The sequence below is a fragment of the Zeus faber genome (genome assembly GCF_960531495.2).
Source record: "Zeus faber genome assembly, chromosome: 12".
Taxonomy (NCBI): Eukaryota; Metazoa; Chordata; class Actinopteri; order Zeiformes; family Zeidae; genus Zeus; species Zeus faber.
Genome location: NC_137196.1, coordinates 31,161,242 through 31,174,694, shown reverse-complemented (window position 1 = coordinate 31,174,694; position 13,453 = coordinate 31,161,242). Strand labels below are relative to the sequence as shown.

Genomic DNA, 13,453 nt, shown 5'->3' with positions numbered 1-13,453 from the left:
GCCCGTTTCCCCTGCAGCAGCTTATTGACACCCACAAAACCAACGGAGAAAGTTTCTAATCGGTTCCCAAATACTCGCCACAACAACAATAATATGATATATCCAATCAATGGCAGAATTTGTGGTATGATGCCGACGACCCTCACTGTGGTGAACCTCAGCTGGGTTCTGTAACATGATCATTATTACTTAAGCAGATATTAAAATATATATATCTCTAAAGACAGACAGACAGACAGACAGTGTGCTTCCACATTAAATTCCCCCATGTGTGGAGGTCTTTCGGCAGCAGCTTCCATTCTGACAGTTTTACTGCTGATGAATAATAAAGTGATAATGATAATGATGATAGAGTGACGCTGATGCCAGCCCCGATGCGAAACATGAGTCACCTTAGAGACAAAAAAGTCTGTCTGGAGGAAAAAAACATTCTTTAAATACATACAATTCAGAGTTGATAGAATTAGATGGAGAGTCTTTTATGCAACACCAACCGAGCCCCCTCCACCAGTTCTTGCACTATGTAAGTTCAGTGCTCGGGTTCAAAAACGCGGGAAAAGTGCGTCACGCTTTACGGCACTATGTCACTTCCTTGACATTTGGCTAAGGTAATTACCATTTTTTTTGTTTCACCCTCTGACTCGAGGGCGCAAGTCGATCTGACGGCCCGAGCACATCCGGTAGCTACACCGGTACCTGGGGTCCGGGGGTCCGGGGGCGCCGTGGACCAAGCGCTCGCTGAAGGGGCGAGGTCCGTGCAAGGGGCGCTGTAACCAAGCTGAACACCAAATCTGTTTGTAACATTCACTGTTATTGAAACGTGACGATCAGGTTCAGAATGAACTATTTTCGGACACAGGACACAGGACCCATGACGACGGTGTAAAAGTGTCATTTTGCTGAGAAACCGTAGAGACGCCAAACCCCAAACACCAGAAGTGACACGATGCTGCTTGAAATAAGGACTCACACCCATAGATAGGTGCTTCATCCAACAACCTTTAAGAGCTTTTTAAGACATTTTTATCTCAATTCAATTCAGATTTTTGGACAAACTCAACTTGAGGATTAGCAGGAATTTACAAATGGACAAAAATAAATATAAGGATTAATAAAATAAATAACCTGAAAATGTTAAAATGAAGACCTCAAACATTATCATGACTGTGATGACTTTTAGGGCAAATATTTGCACAATTTAATGGAGGACAATTGAGGACTTTGGACAGCGTCTGTCCTCTTCCGAAGCTCCCGGATGACAATGATGACTTTGAAAGGTGAAAGAGGTTGACTCGGAGCCACCCGTTGCCACGGAGACGATGACGCAGTATTTCCCTGTCGCCATGGTAACCAGGTCCCATCTGCACCACCAGCAGCTTTAATGTGGAAACTTTCCCAGAATACCACACCAGCACACAGTCATCAACTCAGGACCCAAAAATCTAACACCATTCTACTCTTTCAATTTCCAAACATTGATAAGAGGTTATTGATAAGGAGGATATAGTTCCAAACAAACATTTTGATCTTCAGAAAAAAGAAGAATGAGACGTTTGGACTTCAAAGCAAACACTGATCAGGGGAGAGAAGGAGTGGATGGAGGGAGGGATATTTATCTTTATAACTAGATATTTATCTATATAACTAGATAAAATAACTTGACAATAAAACAAATTACAATCAAATTGTCAAAAAATAATTTGATCAATTGAGTGAGATCAATAGATAAATCAATGGATAGAACAAGACAGAAAGAACGATAGAGCCATGGAGACATGGAGGATGAAAAAGTGTGAAAATACCGTATAGAGTAAAACCTGTTCATAAACAATAATATAAAGATAAAAAAACAAGAACACGTTTCAAAGTAAATAAAACCTGAGACGACGACACTGAAATAAACAATAAAGCAGAAACATGACCAATAAACGTTAAATTTGAACAGACACCAGGGGGGGCATTAAAAACCAAAAGTTTAAATACAAAATGTGATCGAAAGAGACATTTATTGGAAGATCAAGCTGCTCTGAATCTGGTCGCCCGGGGCAACTGTTACTGTCGAGCCCTGAGCCGTCGCCGGGGAGGAGGGCGGGGCCCAGACCACTAGATAAGATAAGGTCGTACTTTGATGCCCCGAGGGCAGGAGCCGGGGATTCTGGGAAATACCAGAGAATCTCCTGGTGAAACAAATGAGATGAATGAGATGAGCAAATCCAGGCATCATCATCATCATCAATAATATCATATTATTAGCTCAGGAGGTAGCGCTGGTGGTCTAGTCATGTAAAGGTTGCTGGTTGGATCCCAGGCTCCTCCTGCTAGCATGCTGTAGTGTCCTTGAGCAAGACACTTAACCCCTCATTGCTCCTGATGGCTGCGTCCGTCGCTGTTTGAACAATTGTAAGTCGCTTTGGATAAAAGCGTCTGATCAATGTAATGTAATGTAATATATAACATCATATCAATAATAACAGCAATAATAATGATGATGATAACAACAACAACAATGATAATAATAATAATAATAATAATAATAACTAGTTGTGTTAGGTAGGTATTAAATGTTTCTGAGTTTACATTCAACGCAGCATGGGCTCCCCTGGTCTGTCGAGTCCTGGTTGCTCGTCTCGTGGAGCAACCACTACAGATACACTATTTCCTCATGCCGATGAGCCGCAGACAGGAAGCAGACTTGTATAACGTGTCATGACATCACAAAGCGGCGTGCTCCTGAAACAAATGGAGGCGCGCCAAAATTCTTCAACCTCCGGTTGCTCATCTGCTTCCCACTAATTCCTGCTCCATGAGGACGGATAGGGATCAAACTTTAACCACGAGATGTCTGAGATGTCCCGGTCCTGACGAGACCTCAACCGCCTCAGCGGGTTCGGCGGTTTCCGTGGGTTCAGGGTCGTTCAGCCCAAAAAACACCAAGGAAAAGAATATTCTAAACCCCAGCAACAACAAACAGTAACAAAGCAGCTGGAGCCCTCAGACTGAAACCTGAAGCAATAAAACGTGAATGTGAACGAGAGCTCGTCACAGCAGCTCCACACTCAGCTCCCACACCGCCGGTTGGACCCCCGGCCCGAGGACACCGTCTCCACCTCAGGGCTCCTGGACGGAGCTCACCCTGCGTCCGGACCTCACCACCAGGCCCATAAACCCCACGATATAGCGTGCTCCGTCACGTTCCCAACGCTCCGTCACGTTCCCAACGCTCCAAGGCGGAGGTAGTAACGATCGGTGCAGAGTTGTAAAACCCGATCAAATAAATGGGTGCGCACGGCGTTGCGGCTGCAGGTGTTCATGGAGGGCGACGCGTGGTGCACCTCACCCCCCCCCCCCCTCAGAATCCAGTTTAACGTTGGAGACAAACAAACTGTAACAAACACGAGGACGATGGAAAAAAACCCAAAAAAGAACTTCCAACTCACTTCCAACAGCTTTAGCCGCGTCGCCACGGCAACGGCAGACGCACCGCGGCATCTCCCTGTAACAGAGCTCTAGACAAATAACCTTGGCGTGTAGTAAGCGTGACGCCGGGAGCGGTCACGTGACCCGTGGGATGGGACGGGGGAGCATTCTTGCTCTCTCCTCCAAGGTCACGGGAACAATGAGCCGGAGGAGCCGACATGCAGCTCCTCTTTCCAGACAACAAAGAACAAAGTTCAGGAAATTTGCCGGGCAAGACCGGCAGCTCCCGACGTGGTGACCGACCAACGTCATGATCCATCCATGAGCTTTACAACAACGTCGAGGTGATGGAGGAGGGTTGAGGATGGAGCCCGTTGCAGTGGCTGTTTGTTAACCGCCGCGCCGACCCTCACTGGGCTTCACGGTAGAAGGACCCTCACTGGGCTTCACGGTAGAAGGACCCTCACTGGGCTTCACGGTAGAAGGACCCTCACTGGGCTTCACGGTAGAAGGACCCTCACTGGGCTTCACGGTAGAAGGACCCTCACTGGGCTTCACGGTAGAAGGCAGCAGCTTCCGTCTCCGTCTTCTTTTCCACGTTCAGGGAACGGCCGGTTTGAAGAGTAACAGCCACAGTAAAACTCTATTTCACCGCCGTCGCTTCCATCTTGGGTGACCCCGTGGTTGAGGTGCGAGCCGCGCTGCGGGGGCCACACACGTCACCTACGCTCTGTTTCACCATCAGTTTAAATTATTTCATAACTGAGTAAAATAAGAAAATTATATTAATCCTCGGGGGAAATGGAGCTGTGACGGTTTCAACAAAGAAAGACGCCGGAAAGACGTCAAGAAAGACGCAGGAAAAAAAAACAATACATGAAACGTAGTTGGCAACGGGGCAACGGGAGGTTGACAAAGGCCCCAATCTGGCTGCCCGGGGGCCAACTGGGCCCTGACACATGGACCGATAGTATGATGGCACTTCAGACGTACAGAATGTAGGTAGGAGCGGTGACTCGTCGCTCCCCACCTCGCTGCCTGGGAGCATTTCCAAGATGGCGCCCAAGGGCCACAGCCCTCCCTCAGAAGGACTGACCTGGCGTTTCCAGGGACAGAGAAGGTGCGACGGGAGGCAGGGTCCAGCCCCTCCTGCTCTTTGAGGCCCCTGAGCCGCGGAGGGGCCAGAGCTTACAACACCACATTAAAGGCTTCCCCCGACAAACCCCCAGGGGGCTCAAAGGGGCCGCCGCCGCCGCCGCCACCACCACCTTGTCAAACGCTGCGACAGGGTGTTGGATACAGCCACCACGCTGAGCGCCTCCGCGGCACGAGTGAAATCCACAGGTTCCCCGGCTGGAGCTGGGGCCGGGGCCGCCATCCATGACTAATACTCAACAAGGGATTGAAGGAGATACATCCACATGTTGTCGAACTCGCTACGATTCCACCTGGCTCCACCCTGTTGACAATCTGCGCTGCTGCACTTCTTTCCTCAGCGGCTGTCATGCATTAGTGGTTGGAGGCTCCTCCAGCTGTTTGGGTTGGAGGAGCCTCCACATCCAGGATTCCCACGCTGTGCTCACCCCCCCCCCAACTTACAGATTGGTATAATTTGCAACAGCTGTCCACCCGCAGAAAGGAAAACAAGCGCCCCGGGTTTGAGGGCGTTTGGGAGCCCCCAGAGGGGGGCCGCGAGCTCGCCCGGCGGCTCCTCCGGTTCCCACGGCGCTCTCAAGGCCGGGGGCGGGGGCGGGGCGGGGGCGGGGCTTGTCCCGGAAGACGAGCTGGATACCCCCCCACGAAAGCTCTCTGGCCCCGCGCCTCGTGTCCCGGCGGGGCCCGGCGGGCGCCGAGCGTTGCAAACGTGACGGAGCCATGGGGAGGGGGGCCATGTGGCGTGCTCCATCACGTTCCCAACGCTCAAAGGTGGAGGTAGTAATGATCGGTGCAGAGTTGTAAAACACTATCAAATAAAGGGGTGTATGCGGCGTTCCGGCTGCAGGTGTTCATGGAAGGAGTGACGCGTGGTGCACGTCACCCCACCCCCACCCCCCCTCAACACTGCTTCCGGTGTAATCTGCTCCAAATGCCTTTCCAAGAAGATGGAGTGAGCACAGACCTCCAGGGCACGTCTCTCCCTCTTTCCGACCCCCCCCCCTTCTCTCTGAGAGCATTCTTCACGGACTGACACTTGAGGGCTGATCCCCCCCCCCCCCCCCCGGACCGGCACATATATTCAGTCCACTCCAGCAGAGCAGATAGCAGCAACAACAAGCGTTGGAATTTCAAGTGCTTCCTCCCAACATGGGCATCTTGGCCTTTCCCAAACACGGGGCCGGGCCGGGCCCGGGGGGAGGAGAGGCTCGGGCCCCGAACCCGTCCACAGAACCTTCACGTCGGCAAAGGAAAATCAAACAAAGGGTGGAGGGTAGAATCTGTAGAGCTCCCCACTTTCCTCCATCCTCACCCCAATGGAGGCGTCCTCCTCGGCCGCCCGCTGCTCTTTCATGTTCCTACATCAAGCGTCTCGGGAGGCGGCGCCGCACCTTCAGGTCGGGACACGCTCCCTCCCAGCACCACCCAACACACAACAAGAGGTTCCAACCTCCAAGCGCCGGGCCTGGGATCAGACCTCACAACGATTCTAAAAGTGTTTACAGGACAGAGACGAGCGCGTCCACGTCACGTCTGTCTGGGGGGGGGGTGTAGGGATGAAATATTACAATCTGCTCGGCTGGAGCTTTGGATTCTGTTTGACGTAGTTCAACACCGAGCCACAGAACACAGACGTGGGTATTTTATCAGTTGCAGACGAGCCGGAGCGCAGACGCATCCCCGGCCCCCGGGCCGAACTCAAACCGATGGCGGCGCGACATGGGAAGGCGTCTGGAGTGAGGAGGAAAGAGCCCCAACGTGAGGGGGGGCGGAGGGGGTGGAGGAATGCTGCGTGTGTCTGCATCTGCGAGCGCTGGGTTCGGGCGCAGCTGTAACCGGGGCTTGTGACCCGCGGCTACACAGGTCGGCCGCCGCTCCGGAGCAGCATGACTGAACCACTCAGGAATGCCCAGCACTATTAAAAACCCGCTCGCAAATAGACGGGACCGTTTCTGAAGCTGCGCGTGCGCACGGAGGGCGCCAGGAAGCCTCCACCCTGCTCTCCACCCGGCTCTCCAGCCTCCTCCCTGCTCTTCACCCTGCTCTCCACCCTCCACCTTGCTCTCCACCCTCCACCCTGCTCTCCGCCGGGTCAGATGTTTGGGGGGAGGTGGGGGGGTGTAGCTCAACAACACAACTCGATATTCGATTTTACATGGAAGCGGGTCACCAAGGGTTAGAGAAGGCCCACAGGCCCCCTGAGGAGAAAGAACAGTAGTTACACTCTTCTCAGAGAGGACCCACGGGGCCCCAAATACCAGCAACCAAAAAAAACAAAAAAAAACACAAAGTCATTTGACAACATGAAGAAATGTATTTGCTCATTTGAAGCTTCTTTTGTGCACAGAGAAGAAGACGATTTGAAGGAGATCAAGCTGCTTTTGCCTTTTCTCCGTTTCACGCTCTCCCCGATGATAATGTGGCTTTGTTGAATTTGTCGGGGCCCCTAAGCCGGTGCCAGGCTCAAAACGTGGCCCCCAGCAGAATGCAGTTAAATAACCTTGGTCTACTTCATCTGGGAGCTCGGGGCCAAAGTACACACACACACACACACACACACACACACACACACACACACACACACACACACACACACACACACACCTTGATAGCATTAAGCCCCAGGTGATCAGATTTGCTTCTGGGATCCAATCAATGATCAATACTTGCATAATGAGCTCTGAGTCAGTGTCTCTATTCTGGTTTGGGAGAAAACACTGGAAGTCGGATCCAAACATCATCTCCAACCTCTTGGAATTGGAATAAAACTCAAGTTTAACTATTCATCATTCTGCTGCGGGGGACCCCCGGGACCTTCTGCAAGGACCCCCGGGGGTCCGCCGGAGCGCACACTGACAAGCCCCGCTTTAGGGGGGCAGGGGAAGGAAGGTGAAGGCCCAGCGGGGGGCTGCCTACCCAGGTGCAGGGTGAGGTTGATGGAGTTGGGGTACTGGATCCCGGCCAGCATGGTCTGGCTCTGCCACCAGGTGGTGTCCTGCTGGGTGTTGTAGTCCGTCAGGTACGCGGCGCCGTGGTGCTGCCTCGGGTCCCGGGCGTCGCAGATGTGGCAAGACTTGGTGACCCCGGTGGCCCCGGTCTGGACGCAGTACTCCTCGGGCGGGGAGCCGCACGTATTGGTGGCCGCCACCGTCACGTTGAAGGCGGCGTTCACGAACTCGGGCATGCAGCGCTGCGGCCGGGAGAGTCCGTCCGAGCACTCGTCCATAGCGCCGCGGCTCGGCGCCGGCCCCAGGACCGTGACCAGGACCAGGGCCAGGGCCAGCGCCAGGGCCAGGCGAAGGGCCGGGCGGAGCGACGCTCCCACCGGGAAAGCCATGTCGGACCTTCCGCTGCGGCTCCGCACGACTCGGCAAACTCTCAGAAACTCTGCGGGAAGTTCCCTGAAGGAGCCGGGGAGACCAGTGGAACCGGTGGGGACCGGGAGGGACCGGGAGGGAGCGGGAGGGACCAGTAGGGACCGGGAGGGACCGGGAGGGACCAGTAGGGACCGGGAGGGACCGGCAGTAGCAGCACTCCCCGCTCGGCTGTGCTGTGCTGTGGCTCCGCTCAGCGCTGGGTCTCCGCCGCCATGGAGGAAGCTCTGCAGGAAGAAGGAGGAGCTACCACCTGGAAGCCACTGCGCATGTGCGGGGGAGGGGGCGGGGCTCCCCACGTCACAGGGCGTTGACGTCCCGCCGCCTGAGGAAGTTGAAGAAAATGTAGTTTGAGTAAAAGTACAAGTACTACATGGAGTACTACATGGAATACTACATGGAGAACTACATGGAGTACTACAAGTACACCATGAGTACTACAAGGAGTACTACAAGTAGTGCATGGAGTACAAAAAGTACTACATGGAGGACTACAAGTAATACAAATACTATATGGAGTACTACAAGTACTACATGGAGTACTAAAAGTACTACATGGAATACTACATGGACTACTACAAGTACTACATGAGTACTCCATGCAGTACTACAAGTACTGCATGGAGTACAATAAGTACTACATGAGGACTACACATACTACAAATACTATATGGAGTACTACAAGTACTACAGTACTACAAGTACTGCATGGAGTACTACAAGTTATCCATGTAGACATGGAGGACTACAAGTACTACATTGAGTACTACAAGTACTACAGGGAGTACTACAAGTACTACATGGAGTACTACAAGTTATCCATGTAGACATGGAGGACTACGAGTACTACAAGTACTCCATGTAGTCCTTCATGAAGTACTTCATGAGTACTACATACGACATGGAGTACTACCTACATGCAGGTACTACATGAAGTACTACATGCTGCTGTACTACATTTAGTACTTATTTTCTATTCTATTGATATTCTATTCACATTATATTTATTATTATTTATTTATATCATATATCATTCTATACTAAATTGTACTATACTGTATCGCACTTTTGTATCGTACCATATTCATCATATTATATCATATCATATCATATTATATATCATATTTTATTATATTATATCATATCATAACATTCTATTTCATATATCATATTTTATTTTATGATATCATATATCATATCATATATATCATATTTTATTATATTATATTTGATCATATATTATATCATATTATATCATATTATACCACAGTATATTATATCATATCATATTATATCATATCATATTATATTATATCATATACTATACTACAGTATATCATATTATATTATACTATATCATAATATATTATTTCATAACATCGTATTATATTATATCATATCATATTATATTATATCATATACTATACTACAGTATATCATATTATATTATACCATATCATAATATATTATTTAATAACATATATCGTATTATATTATATCATACCATATTGTACTGTATTTCATTGTATCGTATCATATCCCATCATATCAGTTGTTAAATCTACGTCTACTGATGCACTTGGACACATGGTCAGTGATGGAACCTGGGGTCATTGGGTGTTTCGGGTCTTTCAACATCAGACTCCTTCACTCGGGCGACTCAGCCGGGATGGATCAAGTCCCCACTTGTGTCTAAGTAACATGTGGCCACGGATCCGCAGCATGGAGAGGCCTCCCAGCCGCCTTGCTCTGGAGTGCACCTGTGACGCCCGGCAGGCGTCCGCGCTGCCAAGCGTCTACAGCCCACACGCCGTGCACGCCACCACCGCCTGCGGCGCTCCTCCACTAAGGCCTCTTCCATCCGCTCCTCCCAGGGAACGCTCAGCTCCAGCAGTACCACCTGTTTTGATAAATCTGAGAACAGCACTATGTCTGGTCTCAGGGCGGTTTCTGCGATGTGCTCTGGGAATCTAAGCTGCTTCCCAAGCTCGGCCTTAATCTGCCGGTCCGGTGCGGTTCCAGAGAGTTCCGCTGCCCCCTTTGGCCGGGGCTTAGGCTTCTCCCCTGCTCGGACGAAGGCAATCGCCTGCCTTGCTGGTCGGAGAGGCTTGCTCTGGGTGATGCCGTTGGGGATGGGTTCTGCTATTGCCATCAGCACCTGATCGTGGCGCCAGGAGTAGCGTCCAGCGACCAGGAGATCTTGGGGTCCTTGGCTTGTTCCCATTTCGTCCATGCGCCTTGCTGTCGCATCCCCACCATCTGGCTAGCACGCAGTTCATTGACACCAGCTCTCACCTCAAGTCGGCATCTGTCTTTGCCCAGGGCTTTGTCGTAGTGCATGGTTGGAGCGCTAGCAAGCCTTGCTCATCCAGAAGCCACTGGACCAACCAGCACGACGTGATGCAAGCGTGACTCAGCCTCACCCAGTGACCCGAAAGCCTCCCAGACTGGCATTGTAGTCAGGACTGGGAGGCTTTCGGGTCACTGGAAACTTTTGATGGGTTTCTCAGTGACAGATGGAATCTGGGTGCCATCCAGAAAGAAGTGGACTTCTCTGTCACTTTCCTTTTTTTGAGGCCAGAGACCTCGATTTTGTAGGCTTAAAAAGCATCCGAGTCCAAGTGATGGTCTTCTCCAAGCCCTGGAGGATCCATCGGCACCCCGGCACTGACGTCACTGTAACTGTCAGGTTGTACATAAAGGCTCTGAGGGGGGGGCTGGCGGACTCAAGACTCGGTGAGCAGACCTCTGCACTCGACTTCGGCTGACTTGGCCTTCATGATCATGGCCAAGGCAAAGAGGATCAGTGAAATCGTACTTACAGTGATGATCCCTTTCTCCAGCCGATGCCACTCGAATGAGTCACGGACTGTCCCAGGTGACTCTCAGATTGACACTGTTGTAATAGTCTAAGATGTGGTCCCTGCTTTTGCCTGGGACATTGTGCTGATCCAGTGCTGTGTCCACCAACTTAGGGGGAATGGATCCATAAGCATTGGTGAGGTTGAGCCACAGCACTGCTAGGTCTCCTTTAACCTTCTCTTGCATCTGTGATAAACTGCGTGACCACTCCAGTATTCTCAAGGCATCCTGGAACCTTCAGGATTCCACCCTTCTGTACAGAGGTGTTAATGTAATCATTCTTCAGGAGGAACTCCGTCAACCGACGGTATATGATGGCAAAGAATATCTTTCCCTCAATGATGAGGAGTGAGATGGTCCTCAACTGCTCAATGTTCTTAGCATTCTCCTTCTTGGGAATCCAGACACCTTCTGCGAATCTCCATCGTTGGGCTACCTTTCCCCTCCTCCAGATAACCCTCAGGATCTTCCACAGCCAGTGAAGGAGTCCGGAATCACTTCTTCTAGGGCACTCTTCTGGGTCCAGGGGCCGAACTGGCTCTGGCTGCATGGACAACCTCCTGATCCTCCTTCCAACTCGGCTCCTTGCTGTTGAAGTCCGTGGTGGGTCCTGGTGGGTCTATCAAAGGTCTGTAGGGCCCTAGGTCTTTCTCCCTCGCAGAATCACTGTGGATGTTGCGGAGATGGTGGTCGATCTCCTCTTTGGAACAAGCGAGGTGGTCGCTTCGTTTCTGTCCAAGCAGCTGCTTGGTGACTCCGAAGGGGTTTGTGATGAAGGCAGAGCGTTTCTTGGCCCTCTCTTTCCCCCACCGTCCGTGCCATTCCGCCCTGTGAAGAATGGTGATCTTCTTCCTGAGGAGTCCTCTGTACCTTGCACTGGGTGACAGGATATATTTTCCTTTCCACTTAGTGTCACTATGGAATCACCTTTCAACCAAGTGACCAACGCGTTGGCTAACTTGTCAACAAACACAACCGGAAGCTGTCACGAGCCTGAGCTACGGTGGCCCATAAGTGATAAATATATATATATAAAACGCCCAGGGCAACGACTCGCGCAAAGACTCGGCAAAAAGGTGCGTGTGAGAAAAACGCGCGGGCCGCACTAACACTAAACTTTGATGTCAAGTAGGAGGCCACAAAATATCGTCCCGCGGGCCTCAATTGGCCCATGGGCCGCGAGTTTGAGACCCCTGACATAGGGGGTTTGGTATCCAGCTTCTCCACTGTACCAAACCTCTCTGCAGCAAAGCTAACGACGATTGCCATGGTTTGGAGCTCCCAGTCTGCATCACCCTTGGCAGCTGCTTCTAGGATGTTGTCCACATCATCATCGAACTGGAGCCACTGTCTGTCCTTAAGGGCCTGAGGCCACTTGACCCGACGATGTTTTGTTACCCTGCCTGGGGCTGGGGCTACTGCTACGTGGCGGTTCCGGACACTGTGGGGTGACTCTGGGCCCGGCTCCTACTGCGTCTCAAAAGGGATGATCCCTGAGCGCTGAACCATTTGCTCCTTATATTATCATATTATTTTATATCATATCATATTAAATGACATTATATCATATTATATTATATCATATTATATCATATCATATCATATGAAATGACATTATACCATATTATATTATATTATATCATACTATATATCATATCGTATTACATAATAATATATCATATTAGACTATATTATATTACATTAAATTACTTATATAATATTATATAAACATATTTATATTTTTCAAATATATGTTTAATTCTTTTATTTGTATATTTATGTCTGGAACGGATGTTCTGTTCAAATGGAGATGATTGAATAACCAGATCTTATAATCAAACCCTTTCCTCTGTGACTGTGGGGAGACACGCCCCCTTCCGGCCGCCCGCCGCGTGGCGCCACATTCCTCACATTCCAGCAGCGCGTCCGGGATTCGAACCTCCAACCAGTCATGTGCAGGGTGCTGCAGACACATGACCGATATCACACAGAGATACAACTCCACCCCAAACAACACCCAACAAATCTCATGTTCAGTGTGGGTGTCTTTAGTTTGGATAGGGCCCGGGGGCCCGGGGGCCCGTCTGTGCCGCGACCCGACAACACCCACACTTTGTTGAGCAGGTTCCTCCGAACCACAGCGGTCACAGGGATTATTCTTATTCTATTATTATTATTAAATATTACAATGACTATGAGGGAATTTGCTCTTTTTATGACAAGTTTCCTGCTCTGTGACAACATGAATATCAGTAAAGTAATAACACAACTAGTTATTACTAATAACTAGACATTACTTATAACCAGACATTACTTATGGTCAGACATTACTTATAACCAGTTATTCCTTACAGCCAGTTATTACTTACAGCCAGTTATTACTTACAACCAGTTATTACTTACAGCCAGTTATTACTTACAACCAGTTATTACTTACAACCAGTTATTACTTACAGCCAGTTATTCCTTACAACCAGTTATTACTTATAACCAGTTATTACTTACAGCCAGTTATTACTTATAACCAGTTATTACTTATAACCAGTTATTACCTATAACCAGTTATTCCTTACAGCCAGTTATTACTCATAACCAGTTATTACTTATAACCAGTTATTACTTATAACCAGTTATTACCTATAACC

The 13,453-nt window shown here is 49.7% G+C and overlaps 1 protein-coding gene across 1 annotated transcript in view; it reads right to left on the bottom strand.

Moving 5' to 3' along the window:
* Nucleotides 1-8,150, bottom strand: part of lamc1 (laminin, gamma 1) — a 45,964-nt gene extending 37,814 nt beyond the window's left edge. Inside the window, exon 1 of the mRNA XM_080010901.1 lies at nt 7,489-8,150. Coding sequence (XP_079867027.1) covers nt 7,489-7,909 — 421 coding nt within the window. The 5' untranslated portion in view covers nt 7,910-8,150. The remainder of the gene's footprint in view (nt 1-7,488) is intronic.
* Between the last annotated feature and the right edge of the window lie 5,303 nt (nt 8,151-13,453).